Source organism: Triticum aestivum, chromosome 2A (assembly GCF_018294505.1).
Source record: "Triticum aestivum cultivar Chinese Spring chromosome 2A, IWGSC CS RefSeq v2.1, whole genome shotgun sequence".
In the NCBI taxonomy this organism is placed as follows: Eukaryota; Viridiplantae; Streptophyta; class Magnoliopsida; order Poales; family Poaceae; genus Triticum; species Triticum aestivum.
The window spans coordinates 690,356,923-690,380,463 of record NC_057797.1 but is presented as its reverse complement, the minus strand read 5'-3'; the positions used below and the strand labels follow the sequence as shown (position 1 = coordinate 690,380,463).

General features: G+C 48.7%; 5 protein-coding genes across 5 annotated transcripts; 4 read left to right on the top strand and 1 right to left on the bottom strand.

The window, feature by feature from the left end:
• Window positions 1–453: 453 nt before the first annotated feature.
• On the bottom strand, window positions 454–1,830 carry LOC123185966 (probable xyloglucan endotransglucosylase/hydrolase protein 25). Its single transcript, XM_044597771.1, has 3 exons — window positions 1,521–1,830; window positions 1,221–1,420; window positions 454–1,099 (listed from the first exon to the last, which is right to left on the bottom strand). The coding sequence occupies exons 1-3, from the start codon at window positions 1,806–1,808 to the stop codon at window positions 676–678; spliced, it is 912 nt and encodes a 303-aa protein (XP_044453706.1). The 5' UTR covers window positions 1,809–1,830; the 3' UTR covers window positions 454–675.
• A 10,463-nt stretch (window positions 1,831–12,293) lies between these two features.
• On the top strand, window positions 12,294–13,171 carry LOC123185965 (vacuolar iron transporter homolog 5-like). Its single transcript, XM_044597770.1, has one exon. The coding sequence runs from the start codon at window positions 12,351–12,353 to the stop codon at window positions 12,981–12,983; it is 633 nt and encodes a 210-aa protein (XP_044453705.1). The 5' UTR covers window positions 12,294–12,350; the 3' UTR covers window positions 12,984–13,171.
• Window positions 13,172–16,350: 3,179 nt separating this feature from the next.
• On the top strand, window positions 16,351–17,228 carry LOC123185964 (vacuolar iron transporter homolog 5-like). Its single transcript, XM_044597768.1, has one exon. The coding sequence runs from the start codon at window positions 16,408–16,410 to the stop codon at window positions 17,038–17,040; it is 633 nt and encodes a 210-aa protein (XP_044453703.1). The 5' UTR covers window positions 16,351–16,407; the 3' UTR covers window positions 17,041–17,228.
• Window positions 17,229–18,044: 816 nt separating this feature from the next.
• On the top strand, window positions 18,045–18,720 carry LOC123185963 (vacuolar iron transporter homolog 5-like). Its single transcript, XM_044597767.1, has one exon. It carries the CDS (start codon window positions 18,088–18,090, stop codon window positions 18,718–18,720), a length of 633 nt encoding a protein of 210 aa, XP_044453702.1. The 5' UTR covers window positions 18,045–18,087.
• Window positions 18,721–21,627: 2,907 nt separating this feature from the next.
• On the top strand, window positions 21,628–22,520 carry LOC123185962 (vacuolar iron transporter homolog 5). Its single transcript, XM_044597766.1, has one exon. It carries the CDS (start codon window positions 21,690–21,692, stop codon window positions 22,320–22,322), a length of 633 nt encoding a protein of 210 aa, XP_044453701.1. The 5' UTR covers window positions 21,628–21,689; the 3' UTR covers window positions 22,323–22,520.
• Window positions 22,521–23,541: the final 1,021 nt, after the last annotated feature.

Below are 23,541 nucleotides of genomic sequence, written 5' to 3'. Positions count from 1 at the left end.
AAGGCCTGTCCTGCTCCGTTCTTCTTAGCCATTGCCGAGGTACTGAAGCCACCACCCAGCACGAACGCGAGGGCCCCTCTAAGATTTCACTTGGATTTTGCTCTAATAATTTTACTCCCTTCAATCTACATTAGTTATCTGGATGTAGTTAGGCATATCTCAATGCTAGATACCGTTTGAGACCGGAGGGAGTACCACATTGAGCTCCGAAGAATCGTGCTAGCTAAGCTAGATCGCGGCATCTTTAGAACCTTCGCTTGGATAAATTATCACACTAGCCTCGGAACTCGGAAGCATCGTACTACTAGCTAGCCAGGTAGCGGCGTCTTTACCCGATCGGTGTAGAATTTTGTTTACTTGTTTCTATGGGAAAACTGCTCTGTGCTACCGTGCTTACACTCATGACCATGCGTTGGTACGTGTCCACTCTTTAATCTTCACGGAATCAGTATATATAATTAACAAATCTCTGCATCGTATTACACATGACCAGAAACGGTTGCTATTTCTTTTGTTTTTGTTTTTCTTTCTCCAGGAAGAAAAGAAGAATTGCCGTTCATAAATAGCCAAAAGAAGAATGAAATAATGTTATTGCCAAGACGCACAACTCCCACCCAGCTCCATCATCACAATCACTTCTATCGATCTCATCCTAGTACGTAGTAACAATAATGCCTAAGCGAGCCCACACTCCTTCGGGAAGCCATTGGGGAACCTCTTTTCGTCGGTGCAGTAGTTGTAGATCATGTACTTGCCCTGCACCTCCCTCAGCTGCTGCTGCTGCTTCACGTCGTCGTCCAGCCGCCCTCCTCCCCGTGCCCGGTCCATCCAGCCGCTGCTGCCGCCGGAGCCGGAGGGGTCCGGGCCGCAAGCCCACGAGCCGCCGGCGCTCGGGGCGCACCCGGAGGCGGTGTAGTTCCGGAAGTAGGCGACGAACGGCGCCTGCGACCAGTCGGTCTTGACGCGCCCGCCCTGCGTGGCCCAGTCGTCTGCGTCCCACAGGCACCCGAACAGCCGCATCGGCTGGTACACCGGGAAGGGCACCCCGGCGTCCCAGTGGTTCTTGAACTGCCGGATCGGCACGCCGTCCACCAGGATCCTGCAGACCACCCCGACAATGCCTTCAGCAACATACAGTAAATGCCATGGAAACTTGAAAGCATTCAGAGTTTCAGACATGTCCAACAGAGTACTGGTGTGTAGAATAAGGCGAGGCTTACAGGATCTCGTCTGTGTTCCAGACGATGGAGTAGGTGTGGAAGTCCTTGGTGGGGTCGAACCAGAGGCGGTACTGCACCTCCCTGCCGCCCTCGCCGTTGGCGAAGATGTTGGTGTGCAGGGTGTAGGGCTGGCCGGTGGCGTTGCCCAGGAACTCGAGGTCGATCTCGTCGTGGGTCTTCCAGTCCTTCTCCGAGATCATCTGCACCACAGCACACAGCATATGTACCATTACTTTGCCAGGAACTCGTGCATGCCGTGCATGGATGACGAGACGATGGACATGGCATGATCTCACTTACATATATGGTGGTGACGGTGCCGGCGGAGTTCCTGGGGATGAGCTTGATGTCCACGTCGATCCGGGCAAAGAGGTAGGAGGTCTTGGACTTGAAAGCCGACCCCATGGCGTGGTCCAGCATCAGCGCGATGGTCTGGTCGCCGTTGCCGTCGCTGAGCACCTTCGTCTGCCCCCACAGTATCTGCAGCTGGTCCGCCGGGTGACCACCGGCAACCGGAGAGGCCCAGGCGGCGATCATCAGCGCAAGAGCCGATAGGCTGGCTAGGAGGCGCTCCCTAGCCAAGGCCATGGCTCCTGGCGAGTGAAGTGAGTGACTGTAGTGTGCGGGGCCAGCCACGGTCAAGTGAAGGATATATGCAGTGCAGACTCGACTGAGAAGGTGCCGCAGGATTACCGGGGTCAACCACATGAGGATCGATGCCGCCGGATCGATCGCATCGAGCTCGGCGACGCCTTTAAATTCTTGGAGGATGTAAACAAGCTCAGTCACGGGCTGGCTGCTCGTTCAGTGAAGACCTAGGCATTGAAAATGTTGGAGGGTTCACAGTTCAGTCACAGCTTAATGGCGACGCAAGATGGGCAAAGATGCGAGAAGTTGACAACCTGGTTTAAGTGTCGGTTACGTGTCCGGCGACGAGTGAACTGCGGCACACATTGTGGCTTCAATATACTGTAGTACTCACTCCGGTCCTTTTTACTCTGCATATTAGGTTTGTTCGAAGTCAATTTCATCCAACTTTGATCAAATTTATATAAAAAATTATAGACATTCACATATAACAACACCAATATCATTAGATTCATCTTGGAATATATTTTCATATTATATTTATTAGATATTATAGATGCTAATAATTTCTAATATAAATTTGGTCAAACTTAGCAAAGTTTGTGTAAGAGTCGCGATCGATCTAAGCGTGGAAGCTAGGGTTCATGGCGGAATGGGGAAAATTCGATGGCGTGTTTATCCTCCCAACCTCCCTCTGTACTACAGCTATTACAATCGGCCGAAGCCGCCGTCCGTCCAAAGCCAATCCATCCGAACGTTACAAGGGTATTTAAACTACAGCCATTCCGGGCCGGCGTGCCATTTGGGCTTCGTCTTCACCCGAGTGGGCCGCACCGCAGGCCCACGAGAAGTTTTGAACTCTGCCGCTTCTTCTCTGCTTGTCGGATGATGAATAGTGTCGTCACCTGTTGTCGCTGTTGCCAGATCATTTGAAGCGCTACCCGGTGTGCTGACATTCCTCCCTCCTTGAGAGCCGGCTTGACCCCAAGCCGGAGCACGGGGAAACTGCTGCTTCAAATGCTCCAAATCCTCCCAAGTAGCATCTGCAGGAGAAGATTCAGACTAGTGAACTAGCCCTTGGGCAACAGTCTTTTTACCTTGAGATCGCACTCGCTTCTGCAGTATACTGAGAGGGACTTGTATAGCTGCCCTGACTGTAGGCAATGTGCGACTGGGAATCGTCTCTCGAGGTAAAAACTTCTTGAGCTGAGAAACATGAAAGACAGGGTGTAGGCTGCTGTTATTAGGAAGATCCAATCGATAAGCTCGCTCTCCAATGCGCTCCAGGATTGGAAAAGGACCACAATACTTGAAGGCCAGTTTTTGATTTGCCCTGGAATATAATGACAACTGAGCATAGGGTTGCAGCTTGAGAAAGACACGATCCCCTACTGCAAAAACCCGTTCAGTTCTCTTCTTGTTAGCCTGATTTTCATACGTTGCTGTGCCCTTAACAAGTGTTGTCGAGCTGTTTCTGTGACTGCTTGGCGAGATTGCAACCAATCTTGCATTTCCAATGGAGCAATTGTATCAGTTGCAGAGATGCCAAAATATCTGGGAGTATACCCATACAAGATTTCAAAAGGAGATTTCCCCAAAGCAGAGTGCCAATTGGAATTGTACCAGAATTCACACAAAGGCAACCATTTACTCCATTTGTGTGGTTGAGCACTGATAAAACATCTCAAATAACACTCCACTTGCTGATTTACTCGCTCAGTCTGCTCATCTGTTTCAGGATGATTTGCTGTACTCATATTCAATTGAGTCCCTGTTTTTGCAACTAACAATTTCCTGAATTGACTAGTAAAAAGTGGATCTCTATCAGATATGATCACACTAGGCAGACCATGCAACTTGTAAACATTATCCAAGAACACCTCAGCCACCTTCTGAGCATTGAAAGGGTGTTTGAGTGGAATAAAATGACCATATTTAGAAAATTTGTCAATCACCACTAAAATGCAGTTGTACTGAGATGACTGGGGAAGACCATTAATAAAATCCATAGACACAGTATCCCAGGCTTTATGTGGAACTGGCAAGGGAGATAACAAGCCATGATAAGGAACTCTTTCAGGTTTAGCTTTCTGACATATCACACAAGACTGCACCTGTGTTAAGATGAACTTCTTCATTCCAGACCAAGTGAACAGAGCATGAGTCCTTTTGTATGTCACTGGAAAACCTGAATGACCCCCAAAGGGCTATCATGAAAAGCAGAGAAAATTTTCTGATGTAATGCAGGAACAGGGCCAACCCAAATACTCTGCTTATATTTCAGAATACCATTAACCAAACTGTAGGGTGGCTTAGAAGCTGGTTGCACAGCTAGTTGTTGCATAATTGTCAGGGCTCGTTCATCATGTTTATAACTGTCAATAATTTCAACTAACCATGTGGGTTGGCTACTGGAAATGGAAAACAACTGAGAACCATCATGAGGTCTCCTGGACAGAGCATCGGCTGCACTATTTGCTGTACCTTATTTGTACTGAATCTGATAATGCAATCCAAGAAGTTTAGTAAGACACTTCTGCTGCCAGATTGTATGCAATCTTTGATCCTGCAAATGAGCCAAACTTCTTTGATTAGTTTTAATAGTGAACTGCTGAACTTGCAAATAAGGCCTCCACTTATCCACTGCCAATAAAATAGCCAAATATTCTTTCTCATATACTGACAGGGCCCTATTCTTGGGTCCCAAAGTTTTACTAACAAATGCCAGTGGGTGTCCCTGTTGCATCAGCACTACACCAATACCATATTCACAAGCATCAGTCTCAATCATAAAGGGCTTACTAAAATCTGGTAAGGCCAATACAGGAGCGGACACTAGAGCATGCTTAAGTGTGACAAAAGCCTCCTCTGTAACACTGGTCCATACAAAAGGAACTCCGTTCTTAAGCAAATTAGTTAAAGGCCTTGCAATAATCCCATAATGTTTAATGAATTTTCTATAATAACCACTCAAACCAAGAAAACCCCTCACTTCCTTCACATTTTTTGGAGTAGGTCATTGCTGAACAACCACTATCTTATCAGGGTCAGTGGAAACCCCTTTGCAGAAATAACATGCCCTAGATATGCTATCTTGGGCTGAGCAAAGTCACATTTAGACATCTTAACCTTCCACTGCTCCTTATGCAAAATAGATAGCACCTCATCCAAATGTTTCCAGTGTTCTTCCAATGTCTTACTGAATATCAGAATATCATCAAAGAAAACCAAGGCAAACTTCCTCAAGACTGGAGACAGATCAAAATTCATTTGCCCTTGAAATGATCCAGGTGCTCCTGTCAAACCCATGCCCATCACAGTAAATTCATAATGTCCATTATGAGTTTGAAATGCAGTCTTATATTCCTCTCCTGGTGCTAATCTGATCTGATAATATCCACCTTTCAAGTCCAGCTTAGAAAACCAACAGGCTCCTGCAAGTTCATCCAAAAGTTCATCTATTACAGGCACTGGATATTTCCCTTTTTCGGTGATAGCATTGAGTTGTCTATAATCAACTACCATCCTCCAAGTTCCTTCTTCTTTCTTTTTAACTAACAACACAGGAGAAGAAAAAGCACTGTTACTATGCCTAATCATCCCTGAATCCAGCAGCTCTTTAATCTGTTTTTCCAACTCATCTTTCAGATATGGAGCAATCCTGTAGGGCCTAACAGACACTGGTCTGGCTCCAGGAATCAATGGAATAGTGTGATCCTTAAGTCTTCTAGGAGGTAGTGTAGTTGGATTTTCAAACACTACAGCATGCTTATCTAGCAAAACTTGCAACTCTGGCTGAACAACTTTCTGTTCCACAGGTCTGATCAGAGAGACAGAAAACACTGTAACTGCTACATCGTCAGGTAACAGCCCTTGCAATGTAACTGTATCTCCTTGATAGTAAAAGGACATCCACTTTTGAACCCAATCAACCTGCATAGGACTGTGCTGAGCAAGCCAATCCAGGCCTATAATTCCATCATAACTGGCTAGGGGAAGTAATCGAAAACTAGTAGCAAATTCCACCTGACCACAACTCCAGGAGCAGGATTTTAAAACAGAATCGCATCGCAATGTACCTCCTCCAGCTACAGATACTGTCACAGGTTCATGTGTTTGAACATTTGTCAATTTGTGTTGCAAGCTGCTGTCAATGAAAGAATGCGTACTGCCTGAATCAACAAGAAAGACAAGTTCCATGCCTTGCAACTCAATCAACAACTGCAAAGTGGGCACATTAGATTGTTTCCCTACAGTAGCAGCAGACAATTGCATACTACATACATACATCTGGTCCTGAATACTGCTATCAGTGGATATTGTTTCTTCCGATTGAATGTGATCAATAAGCTCCTGCACTATGTGCAACTGGACTGACGACTTGCATATATGATCCTTCGACCATTTCTCACCACAAACAAAGCACAGTCCCTTGGACTTACGATAATTCCTCAAGGCAGACCACTTATCTTTAGTCTGACTTGGTTTCTGAACTTCAACACTTCGTTTGTCTTCGGAAGTGCGATGTTTATACGATGGCAATGGCAATGGCATTGGCCCTGATCTAGCAGCAGGGACATGATTAATGGGAGTAATGCCTTCACCTAACTCCTCATGCAACAACGCTAAATCATACGCTGCATCCAAATCGCGTGGTTTCTGTAGAGCTACAGCGACACGGACACCAGGTTTAAGTCCATCCAGGAATCTAGTTGTATAGTGCAGGGAATTGGGCGCCTCTTCATATGCAGATAGTTGATCATACAAATCAGCAAAGCGTTCCACATAATCTGCTACAGTTGAGGTCTGAGCTATTCTGAACAACTGACGGAGCAATGTCTGATGTTGATTACGCCCAAAACAGTTCTGCAGACTCTGGCAAAATTCAGACCAACTTGCATGCGGCTGTCGACGTTGCATCGATTCCAACCAACGAGCAACAGCACCCTCAAATTGAGCTGTTGCCAGAGAAATCCATCGGTGAGCCGGTGTACACCACAACCTGAACTGATCTTCACACCGCGTTTGCCACAGACGCGGATTGGCACCATCAAATCGCGGCAATTCCAGGCGAGCACCAAACGCAAACGAATCAGCAGCATCAAAGGAACTCGACTCACGACCCAGAGAAGGACGGAACGAAAAATTGGACTTGCGCGCACCTCTGACCGGAGGAGGGACATAAGTATTATGCGCCTTCCCCCGGTAATCGTTGTCGAAGCCGAGGGAATCAGTCGGGCCACCGCCACGACCATTCCCAGCCACACGCGACAGAGACGGATCTTCTTGCGGAGGAGTACTCCCCTTCAACTGGTCGCCGCGGAGCTGCTCCATCTCCATCAACAACTCGTCTCGGACCCCATCCACGCGCGACGAGAGCAAGCCGTCGAGGGTCGAGGTATTCGTCGAGATCAGCTTCTCCATGGCCTTGAGGAGATCCGCACCTTGGTCGCGGAAGCGCTTGTCGAGGTCGATCGCGAGATCCGCCCGCAGAAACTCGTAGATACCGCGCCCATCCTCCGACAACTTTTCCATCGCCGCCGATTTCGCCACCGCGTCTCGTGATGATGCTGGGGAAGCGCCAGGACCTCCGGCTCTGATACCAAGTGTAAGAGTCGCGATCAATCTAAGCGTGGAAGCTAGGGTTCATGGCGGAATGGGGAAAATTCGATGGCGTGTTTATCCTCCCAACCTCCCTCTATACTACAGCTATTACAATCGGCTGAAGCCGCCGTCCGTCCAAAGCCAATCCATCCGAATGTTACAAGGGTATTTAAAGTACAGCCATTCCGGGCCGGCGTGCCATTTGGGCTTCGTCTTCACCCGAGTGGGCCGCACCGCAGGCCCACGAGAAGTTTTGAACTCTGCCGCTTCTTCTCTGCTTGTCGGATATTGAATAGTGTCGTCACCTGTTGTCGCTGTTGCCAGATCATATGAAGCGCTACCCGGTGTGCTGACAGTTTGACTTTCGAAAAATCCAATGTGCAGAGTAAAAAGGATCGGAGGGAGTACATCTGTGACTGGATTCGATGGAACTGGAGCAGAGCAGACATCGGAAATATGGAACGAGATATGCCGCGGGCGGCTGAGGCTATCTGAACTTGGTTGTTCTGTCAAAAACTTGAAACATTAACTGATGTGTTATACTAATGCAAAGATATTTCACCGCTCGCCGTGGTCGCATCCGCTCTGCGCCAAATGCAGGCAGCTGCCAGATTAGTTAGACACAGACATGGCAACGGTTCGGACGCCCGCAATCCCCTTCCTCAGTTTGTCTCTGAACGGACCAATGTAGGACCGCGTTGAATGACAAAACACGTCCGGATCGTGTCTCGTATGGTCCGGATGGTTGAGGGTGGTTTGAGGGTGGGCGTTGAAGATCCCCTAAACGACCAACTACTGGTTCTAAAGGTTTGTTGCATAAATTACCATTTATCGGTGTGATTCATTGCAGTTAGCTCTAATCCATCATTTGATTCGGTTGAGATGAGTTCTGAGATTAGTCACAGTGGGGAGTAACTTAGAGTAGTAACATGCATATGTTACTAGTCTATGTTACTACCTCCACAGTGGGTAGTAACATATGTGTTGTGTCATGCATCACTTCATTTATTAGGTTGTAGACTCATCTTTTTTTTTCATATGTGTGATGTTATTGTAACTAGCTATGTTACCACATGCCTCTCTTTCTTCATTAATTACATGCCACATCATCTATTTTGTCTAGATAAGCGTGATGTTATCATCTATGTTACTCCCATTGTGGGTAGTCTGATGAATCGGCCCCACCTGTAAGTACATGCATGACAAAAAGAGGATCACATAAGTCATCCAACCGAGATGAGCTAAAAAATTTCAAGACAGCATGTATGATTTTCTTACCACTTATCCATTTTCTCAAAGCCTTAAAATTTGAACCAAAAAATTGAATTCCAGAATTCAATAGCCAATGGGTACATTTCGAGAATCTTGTGAATTTCGTCAATTGGATCATACATGTATCTGGGGCAATTGCAACTCATTTGCACCAGATTTTGGTATGTATTTGTGCTAGCATTAAATCTTTAGAATTAACATGAACATGATCTTAATCTCGTGACTGGAACATATAAATAGTGTGGAAGTGGATGTTGACCAGATTCAACTCAGGCCATTACCCATGTCTGCGGGTGTCAGGGTGGACAGCGGAGATGTAGATGGCAGTAGGGTTACCGTTGGCACCATGTGGTGGCTGGCGATGGTAAACGACGTTCATCTCCTTTAGAACCTTATTAGCATCGGGTGTTAGAGAAGGACACGGCCTCCCGTATGAGATCGTTAATTTTCAATGGGCGGGGTCATTTTCCTTTTATACTACTGTATGTGCTAGGGAGGTGGGACCAAGATCAAGTCGTTGGTTTAGTGCCCCTGATCCATGGGATGTCTAGCTCTGCCATTTTCAACCAAAGATCAACCTCATCAATTGGTAGTTTTAGTTGGCCGACTAATGTGGTTAGTTTTTATTATTGCCATGTGTGCACTTTACAAAGTGGGACCGACCTGGGAAGAATCATGTCAACCGAGTCAAGTGATAGACTAGAGCTAACATGTTTTGTGTAACAAGCCTGTATAGCTGGTGTTCTGCGCAAAACCAACCTTAATAGTTTGTGGTTTATGAATTTTTCAGTAAGTACTATACCACCTCATGGGTTGAAGCGCGTTCAAAATTAAACACGAGAGCCATGAGCTGCGATGACCATGTGTTCATGAGCCGCTTTGGTCTCAAAGGCCGTGTTCTCCTCGGAGTATGATCTTGGCCGCCATTAATTAGCGTTAACAAAGCGCATTGTGCTGCGAGTAATTAACATGTATTGGTTCAAGACTCCAAACTGGAGTAGTACTATATGTTCATAGTATATGTTTTTTGAATATACCACTTACCACCGAAAGAATTAAGCTATCAAATCATGGAATAAATCCAAGAAAAAGTGACCGCCCATGCCAAATATATGAGTTAAACCCGGGCTGACTGTTTTCACCACAAGTAACTTAACCGACTGAGCTACGCTCAATCCGCACCATATATTCATACATTTTTTAGGGTCTCTTTCTTGAGTATGGCGTTTTCGATCTCGGCCTCCATGTAGGCCGAATTTTTGAAAAAATCAAATTCAAAATTTTTCGGTTTCAAAAACCTTGAAAATATTTGTACAAGTAAACAAGGATGTGAGTTTGTGTAAAATCTCGGGATGAAATACATTGAAATGTGATCTGTACAAAAAAGAAGAAGATAAATTCATGGTCTAGGAGGATGAATATAGTATCATCTGTTAATTTGTAAAGTTGCTTTTCTTTCTCCCCACGCAAGGTGGTTAGGGAAAGCCTTCCTCCCCTCAATCTCCCTGGCGAGCTCGTGGGTTCGCCTCCGCTTCACCTGCCGCTCCGGAGGCTGATGGCGGGGAGGGGATTTCTGGTGCCTCGTCTCCGGTTAGTAGATATATACGGTTTTAATTCTCGCTGGGGCAGTGTTTGGACAGATGACGACGCTTCTTATTCGGATTCTTCTCAAGTTCGTCCGCTGGGACTGATTAGATGGAGCTCTTGTGTAGATTCCTGCCAGCTCCTCGGGACGGCGAGGTTAGTGTTTCTCGTTGTGCGTACGCAACGGCGATATTTGGCGTCAAATTCTTCAGATCAATTCAGTGGGGATGACTGTGGCTCCGAGGCAGTGGTCCTTAGGGGCACATGCACGAAGACTTACCGGCTGCCATCGACAAGGTTAGGCCGGCTCCCGTATGAGAGCAGCGTGTCAGCGGCTTGTTCTAGCTACGGCAATGGTCGTTCAGTGGTCCATGGACCTCGATGTATTTTTATTATGTTTGAGGTGTTTTGTGCTTTCGATGAATCTTTATAATAGATCTGATCTTTTGACAACAAAAGCCTTCGATTTATTTATTTTTGCGCAACCCTCATTTCAACATATTTCGTCCAGAAAATTTACACACTTGTGCCTTATGCCTTCATATATGTCTATATTTTTTTAGAATTTCTTAAAATATAAAAATATGGATTTTCACGGATTTTGAATTTTGCATTTGAAGGCCTCCATGTAGCTCGGCCTCCAAAAGCAATTTCCGCTCTTTCTGCTCTTTCTTCTTCTTTTGTCTGGATAAATAGGAACGCAAATAATTACCACGAGATGGACATGCATGCACTTGCCATCCCTTTGCTTGCTCCCCCCTTTCATAAAGATAATAAAAATAAACTGTCTTCGTCTGTGGTTGAAGATGCAGACAGCTCAATGTATACTTGATTTTTATGAACTGAAAAGTATATCCTTGATATTTTTAGCTCGGTGATTCACGATCCAATAAGTGGGTTCGTTGGCGAGCAACGATGTCGCGGTTAATGGCTAGCTAGCTTAGCTAGCCAGACGCCATTCCAACCGATCACAGATATAGGTGCTTGCTAATTTCACCTTTTCCTTTGTCAGCTGCATGGTGGAATTCCATTTCCGAAGTGAACGGTAGCCCACTGCCCGGAGCCTGAGATGACACGGTTCCGTCTTGACAAGGAGTTCGGCTACGTCATGGCAGGTTAGCTGAAAAACACTTACTCCCTCTCCCACTGTAAAGAAATAATAGTGATCTAAACGCTTTTATATTTTTTTACTTAAGAAGTACTATACAGAGCTCAGATACGTCGATTGCAATTTCTTTCACACGTACGAAAACTAGAAATGATCAGTTGCAACGCGTCGAATCTAACTAAGGTTTGTAGCTTTTCTTTTGTCAGCGATCGATGTGATCCTTGAAGTTTGTCGGCATGCAAGTTCGGCAGCATTCGTCAGCATGCAATACATGGCGTTCAGTTTGGTAGTACTCCCTCCGTTCCAAAATAGATGACCCAACTTTATACTAAATTTATACCAAAGTTAGTACAAAATTGAATCATCTATTTTGGAACGGAGGGAGTACTAGTCAGCATCATCACCGTTTCATTGAACACGTACGTACTGTAGAACAAGTAGTGAGTGGTGACACATATTTGCAAACACGAATAGCTATACCCTACCTCCCCGTAACATTAACAATAAAAGTAAGAGCCATGGCATATATTCAGCATGAAATTGGCAAACACTCGTTTCAAGTGTTTGAAGAATTGGGCCGGGCGATCTAATAATAGTTTCTGTTGTGCGTAGGAGCAAGTGACCTAATTCTCCTAGCTTGTCGTTGTAGACTCATTTGGTATGATGTACACTCAGCAAGCACGATGGACCGATTAATGTATGTGCGTGCTCGTGGTGGCCACGGGCGCGCAATACCGAAGGGAAAGGATGTGTGGCTGCATGTACGCACTAGCCATGGCGGCATGAAAGCTGGAAATCCCAGCACCGGGGGAGAAAAAGAAGAAGACCGGCATGCCCACAGACAACCCTCGTGCCTCCCTGAAGTTCACTATAAAAACACGGCAGGGCAGCGTGTGTCCTCCACACTACTGCTGCCTGCCACTGCACAATACCATCACTGCCATCTCCATCCATCTCACTAGCTGCCAGTCGCCATGGCCGTGAACAACACCAAGCTGGCTGCTGTGGCGGACGCCGAGAACCCGGCTGTGGTGTGCTGCGACGTCGACGACTCCGAGTCGTCCATCGACTTCGCCGGGCGCGCCAACTGGCTGCGCGCGGCGGTGCTGGGCGCCAACGACGGGCTGGTCTCCACGGCCTCCCTCATGCTCGGCGTCAGCGCCGTCAAGCCCGAGGCGCGGGCCATGGCCGTGTCCGGGTTCGCGGGACTACTGGCCGGGGCATTCAGCATGGCCATCGGAGAGTACGTGTCCGTCTGCTCCCAGCGCGACGTGGAGATCGCGGAGCTGGACCAGGCCGGAAAGCGTGGCGGCGACGAGGAGAAGGCACTGCCAAGCCCGGCACAGGCCGCCGCGGCCTCAGCGCTGGCTTTCTCCGTCGGGGCGCTCCTACCGCTGCTGGCCGCCGGGTTCATCGTGGGCTACAACCTGCGGGTCGCCGTGGTGGTCGTCGTGGCGACGTTGGCGCTGGCCGCGTTCGGATGCGTGGGCGCCGTGCTGGGGCGGGCCCCCGTGGCGAGGTCGTGCGCGCGGGTGGTGGTGGGCGGACTGGCCGCCATGGCCGTCACCTTTGGGTTCATGAGGCTCTTCCGAGCCAGCGGCGTATGAGAAACTGACATGGACACATGGTCTTGGTCGCCGTCCTCGCGTGCGTAGGTCATGTGCGGGCATCGTCCATACTCTTCTCGGAATAAAGTACCCAGTACTAGCCACCGTACTTGCACCTACGGCTGACTTATTTTCTTCCTTGTAATAGTAATCAAACGGCAAATGAAAACGTTTAAACTCGTACTATAGATAACAGTTTCGTAGGTGTAGTATTATTCCTCTTCGGCCTCCCTGATTTCAACCGGGGGTGGGGCCATCCCCTTATTTTCTGTAATGAAAACATGACACCTAATCAGTTATGTTAATTACGTAGAAATCCTTAACATTACGTAGAAAAAAAAATACGTAGAAATCCTTAAGTATGTGTAGCATTACCCCCCCCCCCCCCCCCAAATGCCAAGAACATGCGCCTCAAGCAACCCACCTCGTGTATCGGCCTCACCGTCACTTGGCGTGCTTCCCGCAACAATGAAGTTGTGACGTCTTGTGGTGGAGGTTAGAGCAACTCTAGTAGAGATGTCATACTGGCAGCTTTTGTAACATGTATAGAGCGCATTGCAAAATAATATAAAGGTTGTCAAGGCGATGCGCAAACTCAGAACCATCACTACCAATCTACAATTTCTTTCAAATAGGATGCATCTCTCATTGGATCTATAGATTCTTCCTCAATTATCCCTAATTCAAAAGAACACACTTGGTTCATAGCACACATTCAAAAACACCGATCTCATTCCTATAATAGTAGCGCAAAATTAGTCACATCACGGCTTACGTTCATAGAATTGCTAATTAATTAAACTAATAAAATAACCTAGCACTAAGTTTCTCCACCACCACATCATACAAGTCCCAAAAGGGGACCAACGGTCCAACCGCTTCTCCTCGTCCCCGAAACTGAAGATGACCGGGCGCTCCTTCCACTGTGCCATGTACGATGAAGTGGTGGATTGGGGGTGGACAAGACAGGAATGGGAGGCACTTGAGGGAGGAACGGATAAGGGAGAGAAGAGATGCACCGGTATAAGACACCATGGGCTCCATTAGAAGGGTAGTTGGGAAGGTGGCAGACAGCCATCAAGGGACGCTTTTATACGCGATTGTTGGCCTGCTCACATGCCACCTAGCCTCACAAACAAGCTAGGAGATGGTGATGCGTGGTGACCATCTGACGGGCTGCCACGGGAATCCGAGGAGGCAGCCACAGTCATTTATTTGCCATGCGGTTGAAGCCCCCCCCCCCCCCCCCCCCCCCGCAATCGATGGTGCATGCTTGGTCGTGTTGCTTCAAATCCTACATATAGCCCGAGGAGGAAGAGATGAAACTTTCCTCACATACTGTCAGTTGGGTTTGGAGCGAGCTGCAAACATGGCTTCCACAACCTCCATATTTGGAGGCTATGTGGTCGTTTTAGGAGTGAGGTCCATAACATATGGCTATCACGGCAACATATGGCGACTTTCTAGAGTGCCATTTTGTGTGACGACGAACATACTAGCGGTTATTATAGTGATCGACCACATATGGAGCATCTGCTAGAGTTACTCTTAATGCTTATCTAGGTCCAATCTGGGAGGCCGCCCCTAGCCCTAGGAGATTTTATTTGACTACCTTTAATTGATGGCATGTATAACAAGTGAAAATCATCCCAAATCTTGACGGTCGCTCGCAGTCTATCATCCCTCCAAGATTTTTCCCATGCGCCGCCATTGCGCCTCTCTCCTTGCCCCCCCCCCCCCCCCCGCGCCCTCCATGTTTCCACAAGTACATCAATGATTATCCAGTTGGCACCCTATTTCATAGTATGCCTAGCATGTATCTAGTCCTTCGATAGCGTGATGCGGGAGGCTATAGCTACCTCCTTTTGGTGGTGTTGTCGTGGCTGACTCTGTATACAAGGCCGTCGAGTGTTGTGGATTACTCATGATGCGTTATAGGTGTGCCTGCCTCTGATCCAGGCCACCAGTGTCAATTGTTTCTGAAGCAACGGGCATTCTCATCGGTTTTCATGAAACAAACCACCCACAACATTAGTGTGGACAATACATGCACATTTCCGGGTGGGTAAAATCTAGGATGGGATATATCCTGAAACTTTAGGCCAGATCCATTTTTGGATCACTTTTTCGGGTTAATCCGACCTTCTTTCACATGCATTTTTAATGGCTATAATGCGTAAGAAAGATGAGATTATCTCGAAGTCTCTACAAAGGTGTTTCTTTTTAACAATGTCAATTGTTTTCTTAGGAATCCGAAAAAAAGTGTTTCCTTAGGAAGCGGTTTCACTGTTTCTAATGCAACTGGAAAGTAAATACTCTCTCAACCTTAGTTCAAAACGGTGACACTTATTTTGAGTCGGAGGGAGTAGTATTTTTGAGTCCATACTAAGAACCACCTAATCTGAGCGTTAAAGTTCATGCAAGTTTAATTGAACGAACTAATCTTCATTGAATGACTATTGTGTTTCTCTTAAAATATTTCAGCAATTGCGGTAGTATACACAAATTATTTGGTACGATCTCAATAAAATTCGAACAGAAAATTTGGTTCCATGACCGAAATGATAACCGAAATGGCTAAAATTCAACGAAACCCAGTGATTCGAATGTAGCTAAAAAATTCTGAAACTGAAATTTAAAACCATTTGTAGCATGTAGGAGCAAGCAAGCGCAGAGCTGAAAATATAGAGTGAGACGAGAAATGAATAATTTTAACCTTTATCTTTCATCAGTAGATGGGATAAATTAGTATATATGACGCGCTTTCTCCCGCGACTTCGGTCAGTAGTCCTTTCACTTTTGACAAAAGTGTCGGAGCCAATTTTGCGGAGAGTACCCTAAACCCCCAAACTGCTCAGATTCCATCTCTGTCTACGGATGAAATGTTTCATTTTCTTTTCATAATTTCTATTATTTGAATTCTTCTAATTATTATTGTTATATGTATATGCTTACTTTTTCTTAATATATGGATATTTTCCGTTCCTTTCTATTTTAGCTGATTTTTCGTGGTCTATATCACATGCGAGTTAATGACTATAAGGAACAAACGACCAAATTATCGCTAGTCATTGTAAACGCCTTTCATATGATGTACACTCAGCAAGCACAATGCATCGATTTATGTAGGTGTGTGCTCGTGGTGGCCACGGGCGCGCAATACCAGAGGAAAAAGATGTGGCGGCGTGTATGCACTAGCCATAGCGGCATGAAAGGTCAAAAAGAAGACCGGCAATGCCCACAGCACAAAAAAAAAAAAGAAAAAAAAAAGAAAAAACACGAACACAAGGCACGACCCTCATGGCTCCTCAAATTCACTATAAAACCACGCCAGGGGAGCGTGTGTTCGCCACACTACCGCTACCACTACTACTACCACCCCGAACCCAACCATCTCCATCCATCTCGCTAGCTCCCAGTCGCCATGGCCGTGAACAACGCCAAGCTGGCCGCCGTGGTCGACGCCGAGAACCCGGCCGTGATGTGCGGCTACGTCGACAACTCCGAGTCGTCCATCGACTTTGCCGGGCGCGCCAACTGGCTGCGCGCGGCGGTGCTGGGCGCCAACGACGGGCTTGTCTCCACGGCCTCCCTCATGCTCGGCGTCAGCGCCGTCAAGCCCGACGCGCGGGCCATGGTCGTGTCCGGGTTCGCGGGACTACTGGCCGGGGCATGCAGCATGGCCATCGGAGAGTACGTGTCCGTCTGCTCCCAGCGCGACGTGGAGATCGCGGAGCTGGACCAGGCCGGAAAGCGTGGCGGCGACGAGGAGAAGGCACTGCCAAGCCCGGCACAGGCCGCCGCGGCCTCAGCGCTGGCTTTCTCCGTCGGGGCGCTCCTACCGCTGCTGGCCGCCGGGTTCATCGTGGGCTACAACCTGCGGGTCGCCGTGGTGGTCGTCGTGGCGACGTTGGCGCTGGCCGCGTTCGGATGCGTGGGCGCCGTGCTGGGGCGGGCCCCCGTGGCGAGGTCGTGCGCGCGGGTGGTGGTGGGCGGACTGGCCGCCATGGCCGTCACCTTTGGGTTCATGAGGCTCTTCCGAGCCAGCGGCGTATGAGAAACTGACATGGACACATGGTCTTGGTCGCCGTCCTCGCGTGCGTAGGTCATGTGCGGGCATCGTCCATACTCTTCTCGGAATAAAGTACCCAGTACTAGCCACCGTACTTGCACCTACGGCTGACTTATTTTCTTCCTTGTAATAGTAATCAAACGGCAAATGAAAACGTTTAAACTCGTACTATAGATAACAGTTTCGTAGGTGTAGTATTATTCCTCTTCGGCCTCCCTGATTTCAACCGGGGGTGGGGCCATCCCCTTATTTTCTGTAATGAAAACATGACACCTAATCAGTTATGTTAATTACGTAGAAATCCTTAACATTACGTAGAAAAAAAAATACGTAGAAATCCTTAAGTATGTGTAGCATTACCCCCCCCCCCCCCCCCCCCCCCAAATGCCAAGAACATGCGCCTCAAGCAACCCACCTCGTGTATCGGCCTCACCGTCACTTGGCGTGCTTCCCGCAACAATGAAGTTGTGACGTCTTGTGGTGGAGGTTAGAGCAACTCTAGTAGAGATGTCATACTGGCAGCTTTTGTAACATGTATAGAGCGCATTGCAAAATAATATAAAGGTTGTCAAGGCGATGCGCAAACTCAGAACCATCACTACCAATCTACAATTTCTTTCAAATAGGATGCATCTCTCACTGGATCTATAGATTCTTCCTCAATTATCCCTAATTCAAAAGAACACACTTGGTTCATAGCACACATTCAAAAACACCGATCTCATTCCTATAATAGTAGCGCAAAATTAGTCACATCACGGCTTACGTTCATAGAATTGCTAATTAATTAAACTAATAAAATAACCTAGCACTAAGTTTCTCCACCACCACATCATACAAGTCCCAAAAGGGGACCAACGGTCCAACCGCTTCTCCTCGTCCCCGAAACTGAAGATGACCGGGCGCTCCTTCCACTGTGCCATGTACGATGAAGTGGTGGATTGGGGGTGGACAAGACAGGAATGGGAGGCACTTGAGGGAGGACAATACCATCACTGCCATCTCCATCCATCTCACTAGCTGCCAGTCGCCATGGCCGTGAACAACACCAAGCTGGCTGCTGTGGCGGACGCCGAGAACCCGGCTGTGGTGTGCTGCGACGTCGACGACTCCGAGTCGTCCATCGACTTCGCCGGGCGCGCCAACTGGCTGCGCGCGGCGGTGCTGGGCGCCAACGACGGGCTGGTCTCCACGGCCTCCCTCATGCTCGGCGTCAGCGCCGTCAAGCCCGAGGCGCGGGCCATGGCCGTGTCCGGGTTCGCGGGACTACTGGCCGGGGCATTCAGCATGGCCATCGGAGAGTACGTGTCCGTCTGCTCCCAGCGCGACGTGGAGATCGCGGAGCTGGACCAGGCCGGAAAGCGTGGCGGCGACGAGGAGAAGGCACTGCCAAGCCCGGCACAGGCCGCCGCGGCCTCAGCGCTGGCTTTCTCCGTCGGGGCGCTCCTACCGCTGCTGGCCGCCGGGTTCATCGTGGGATACAACCTGCGGGTGGCCGTGGTGGTCGTCGTGGCGACGTTGGCGCTGGCCGCGTTCGGATGCGTGGGCGCCGTGCTGGGGCGGGCCCCCGTGGCGAGGTCGTGCGCGCGGGTGGTGGTGGGCGGACTGGCTGCCATGGCCGTCACCTTTGGGTTCATGAGGCTCTTCCGAGCCAGCGGCGTATGAGAGACTGACAAGGCGTCAAGGCCTTCATCGCCGTCCTCGCGCACGTACGTCGTGTACGGCCATCGTCCATAGTCTTCTCGGAATAAAATACACAGTACTAGCCACCGTACTTGTACCTGGGCTCACTAATTTTCTTCCTTGTAATTGTAATCAAACGGCAAATGAAAACGTTTAAACTCTTGCACCGTATTGCTACTATATACTGTAGTACCAAGTGATTTTAATTCTTCTCCGTGCATGCATGCCCTATTGTTTGAAAAGATGCGACACAACATTTCTGTGGGAAAGACCAAGGACGTCCATGCATGGGCGGAGGCATTTGCGGGCCTCGATGGCTCGGAAGGACCTTGGCGTGTTCGTCCCACACCCACCATGCATCAGCGACAGGGGCGGTCGTGCGGTCCCAAATTCGCCGCTCCTCCCCCCCCCCCCCTCCCTCGACCGTCCCCCACCACTACATCGCACAAGTCCTAAAAGGGGACCGATGTGTCCGGCTGTTTCTCCTTCTCATCCTCGAAATTGAAGATGACGTGGAGCTCCTTCCACTACGTCGTGGACGATGAAGTGGTGTATTGGAGACGTGCGTGATGGGATTGAGAGGCACTCGAGGGAGGAACAAATGAGGAAGATAGAAGAGGCACATGTATAGGACACCGCGGGCTTCATTAAATGGGTAGTTGGAAAGGCGGTAAGCGGCCATCAAGGGGTGCTTTTATACGCGATTGCTGGCCTGCTCACACACCTCCTAGCCTCACAAACAAGCTAGGAGATGATGATGATGGGTGGTGGGCTGCCATTGGAATCTAAGGAAGCACCCGCATCATTTTTTTGCCATGTGGTTGACGGTCATGCCCCCCCCCCTCTCCCGGACGTTGGTCATGTTGCTTCAAATCCTGCATATAGCGTGAGGAGGAGGAAGATGAAACTTCACTCCTGTGCTGATAGTTGGATTTGGAGCGAGCTGCAAACATGGCTTCCACAACCTTCATATTTGGAGGATATGTGGTCGTTTTTGGAGTGAGGTCCATAACATACGGCTATCGCGGCACACATGACGACTTTCTAGAGTGCCATTTTGTGTGCTGATCGACATGCTAGCGGTTATTATAGCGATCGGCCACATATGAAGCATCTGCTAGAGTTACTCTTACTGCATAGCGAGGCCTAATCTGGGAGGCCGCCCCGAGCCCTAGGAGATTTTATTTGACTACCTTTAATGGATGACATGTATAACTAGTGAGAATCAGCCCAAATCTTGACGATCGCCCTCACGGTCTATCATCCCTCCAAGTATATGCCCATGCGCCGCCATTGCGCCTCTCTCCTTGGCTCCCGCCCTCCATGTTTCCATAAGTACATTAATGATTATCCAATTGGCATCATATTTCGTAGTATGCCTAGCATGTGTCTACTCGTTCAGATGCAGAAGGCTGTATCTACCTCCTTTGTGTGGTGTTGTCCTAGCGGCCTTAGTATATAAGGCCGTCGAGTGTTGCGGATTACTCATGATGCCGTATAGGTGTGCCTGCCTCGATCCTGGCCATCGGTGTAAATTTTCTTGAAGCAACGAACATTCTCATCGATTTTCATGAAAGAAACCACCCACAACATTAGTGTGGACAATACATGCACATTTCCATTACATATTTTGATGGAAGCTGGTTTTGATATAATCACTGGATTTTACTATTGGGTGGATAAAAAATTTCATGGGACATATCCTGAAACTTTAGGCCAGATCATTTTTAGAACACGTTTTTGGGTTAATCCGACCTTCTTTCCCATGCATTTTTTTATGGCTATAATGTGTAAGAAACATAGAAAAGGATCAGCATATAGCGAGTCTGGAGTCCACATTTTACATGTGAAGAAGTAGGGGCTGCTTAGTTGTTGCCCAGGAGCGCCACACCAAATTGTGGGCGTCGCGGGCGCACCAAAATATTGGTGGCCGATTTGGCCGCCCCCAGTTTCGGCAATGAATTGGCGTGAAAGTACGGAGGAAAAGGCAGGGTGAGTTGGCGAGCCAAAATTTCAGATCCCATCAAAACAAGCTGCAGTGCTTCGGTCAAGGCCAAAAAATTGGCTGGGCGTGCAAGGGATCCAATTCAAACAGTCCCATAATCTCCAAGTCTCTCCAAAGGAGTTTCTTTTTAACAATGTCAATTGTTTTCTTAGGAAACGGCTTCACTATTTCTCATGCATCTGAAAAGTAAATACTCCTTCAACCTTAGTTCAAAACTGCGACACTTATTTTGAATCGAAGGGAGTATATTTTTGACTCTGTTATAAGAACCATCCAATCTTTGCGTTAAGATTCATGCAAGTTTAATTGAATGAACTAATGTTCATTGAACGATTATTGCGTTTCTCAAAATATTTCCGCAATTGCGGTAGTACTACACACAAATTATTTGGCTAGGTGTCAATAAAATTCAAATGGAAAATTTAGTCCCATGACCGAAATGATAATGAAACATCGCTAAAATTCAATGAAATTCAGTGATTTCGAGTGTGGCTAAAAAAATATTCTGAAACTGAAATTTAAAACCATTTTTATGTAGGAGCAAGCAGGCGACCAAATAGTCACTGTAAACGCCTTCGATATGACCCGCAAAAAAATTTGTAAACGCCTTGGATATGATGTACACTCAGCAAGCACGATGCATCGATTAATGTAGGTGTGTGCTCGTGGTGGCCACGGGCGCGCAATACCGAAGGGAAAGGATGTGTGGCTGCATGTACGCACTGGCCATAGCGGCATGAAAGCTGGAAATCCCAACACCAGAGGAGAAAAAGAAGACCGGCAATGCCCACAGCATCACACGAACACAAGGCACGACCCTCAAATTCACTATAAAACCACGCCAGGGGAGCGTGTGTTCGCCACGCTGCTGCTGCCTGCCACTGCATACGGCTACTACCACCGCGAACCCAACCATCTCCATCCATCTCACAAGCTCCCAGCCGCCATGGCCGTGAACGACACCAAGCTGGCCGCCGTGGCGGACGCCGAGAACCCGGCCGTGCTGTGCGGCGACGTCGACCACTCCGAGTCGTCCTTCGACTTGGCTGGGCGCGCCAATTGGCTCCGCGCGGCGGTGCTGGGCGCCAACGACGGGCTGGTCTCCACGGCGTCCCTCATGCTCGGCGTCAGCGCCGTCAAGCCCGACGCGCGCGCAATGGTCGTGTCCGGGTTCGCGGGACTACTGGCCGGGGCCTGCAGCATGGCCATCGGAGAGTACGTGTCCGTCTGCTCCCAGCGCGACGTGGAGATCGCGCAGCTGGACCTGGACGGCAAGCGCGGCGGCGACGAGGAGAAGGCGCTGCCCAGCCCGGCCCAGGCCGCGGCCGCCTCCGCGCTGGCTTTCTCCGTTGGGGCGCTAGTGCCGCTGCTGGCCGCCGGGTTCATCGTGGGCTACAACCTGCGGGTTGCCGTGGTGGCCGTCGTGGCGACGTTGGCGCTAGCAGCGTTCGGGTGCGTGGGCGCCGTGCTCGGGCGGGCCCCCGTGGCGAGGTCGTGCGCGCGGGTGGTGGTGGGCGGGCTGGCCGCCATGGCCGTCACCTTTGGATTCATGAGGCTCTTCCGAGCCAGCGGCGTATGAGAGATTGAAAATTGACAATGCCTTCATCGCCGTCCTCCCGTACGTACGTCGAGTACGGGCATCGTCCATGCACTTGTCGGAATAAAAAAAAAATACACAGTACTAGCCACCGTACTTGTACCAACGGCTGACTTATTTTCGTTTTTGCAATCTATATATATACTGCATGCTAATAAAGTCCGAAGCGTTTGAATTTCTTCGGTTTTGTCGTCCATCATCCAAATTGGGCTCGGAGTTCATGATATTTACCCCGTAGCCACCGGTAAGTAAAAACGGCTTGTCTTTTTTCATTGTCGGGCTCATCGCTGCTTTAGACCGTAGCCCGCGCCGCCTCCTCCGCACCCTGCACACCTCTCCCCCTCGCGCCACTACTGATTCCAATACCAATACAACTCGGAGCACACTAAAGGGAGATCGATCGATAGTCCCGTCAAATAAAAGGGATCTACTCCCTCCGTCCGGGTTTATTAGGCCTCTTAGCATCATAAGCATGTCCCTTTTTATAAGGCCTCGCTTTGGAAAGGTGCATGCGTGCAACCATTTCATTGGTTGCCTTGAAAGCCATTGTTGTTGGTGCCATGAATGGGAAATTAATACACTTCATGCGTGCTTTTTCATTGGCTGCATGCATGTGAGAGAGTGCATTGAGAGTGGAATTGAAGAATTTATGTGAGCAAATTATTATGTGTCTTGGTCTAAGAGAAGTTGTCTTTAGGCCTAATAAACCCGGACGGAGGGAGTATATTGATAGAGTTCAGGTTGGGCTTCGATCTTAACACGCCACCGGATTTCAAATTGCGGGGCTTGGTAGATCGAGAGAGACGGGGGTTGATGGGGAGATCTAGTGGGGTCTCGCCCCAGGAGCCCGGAATCTTCTCTGTGCGTTGACCGATGATAGTGATGCATGTCCTGACAACTACTGCATTGCGGTGTGCTGGTCCAGACAAGCGCTATCTGTGCCAGGTGCATGCTTGGTGGCGATCTTATGTCCTAGCGGGGTGGTCAGCCAGTCTTGGATGACGGGGCGATGGCCCCAAAAGATGATGTTGCCCACTTGGCTCTATAGCGAGCAACGTTGCATCGGTGGTGGCCTTCTCTTCAGGTGCATCAATAGCGAGGGGAGATCCGGTGGGTGGTCCTGGTGTTGTCGTGGCTTCGGTGGTGGTAGATCTGTAGTCTTTATCTGGAGGCTTAGGTCTGGCGGAGGCGGTTATTCTCT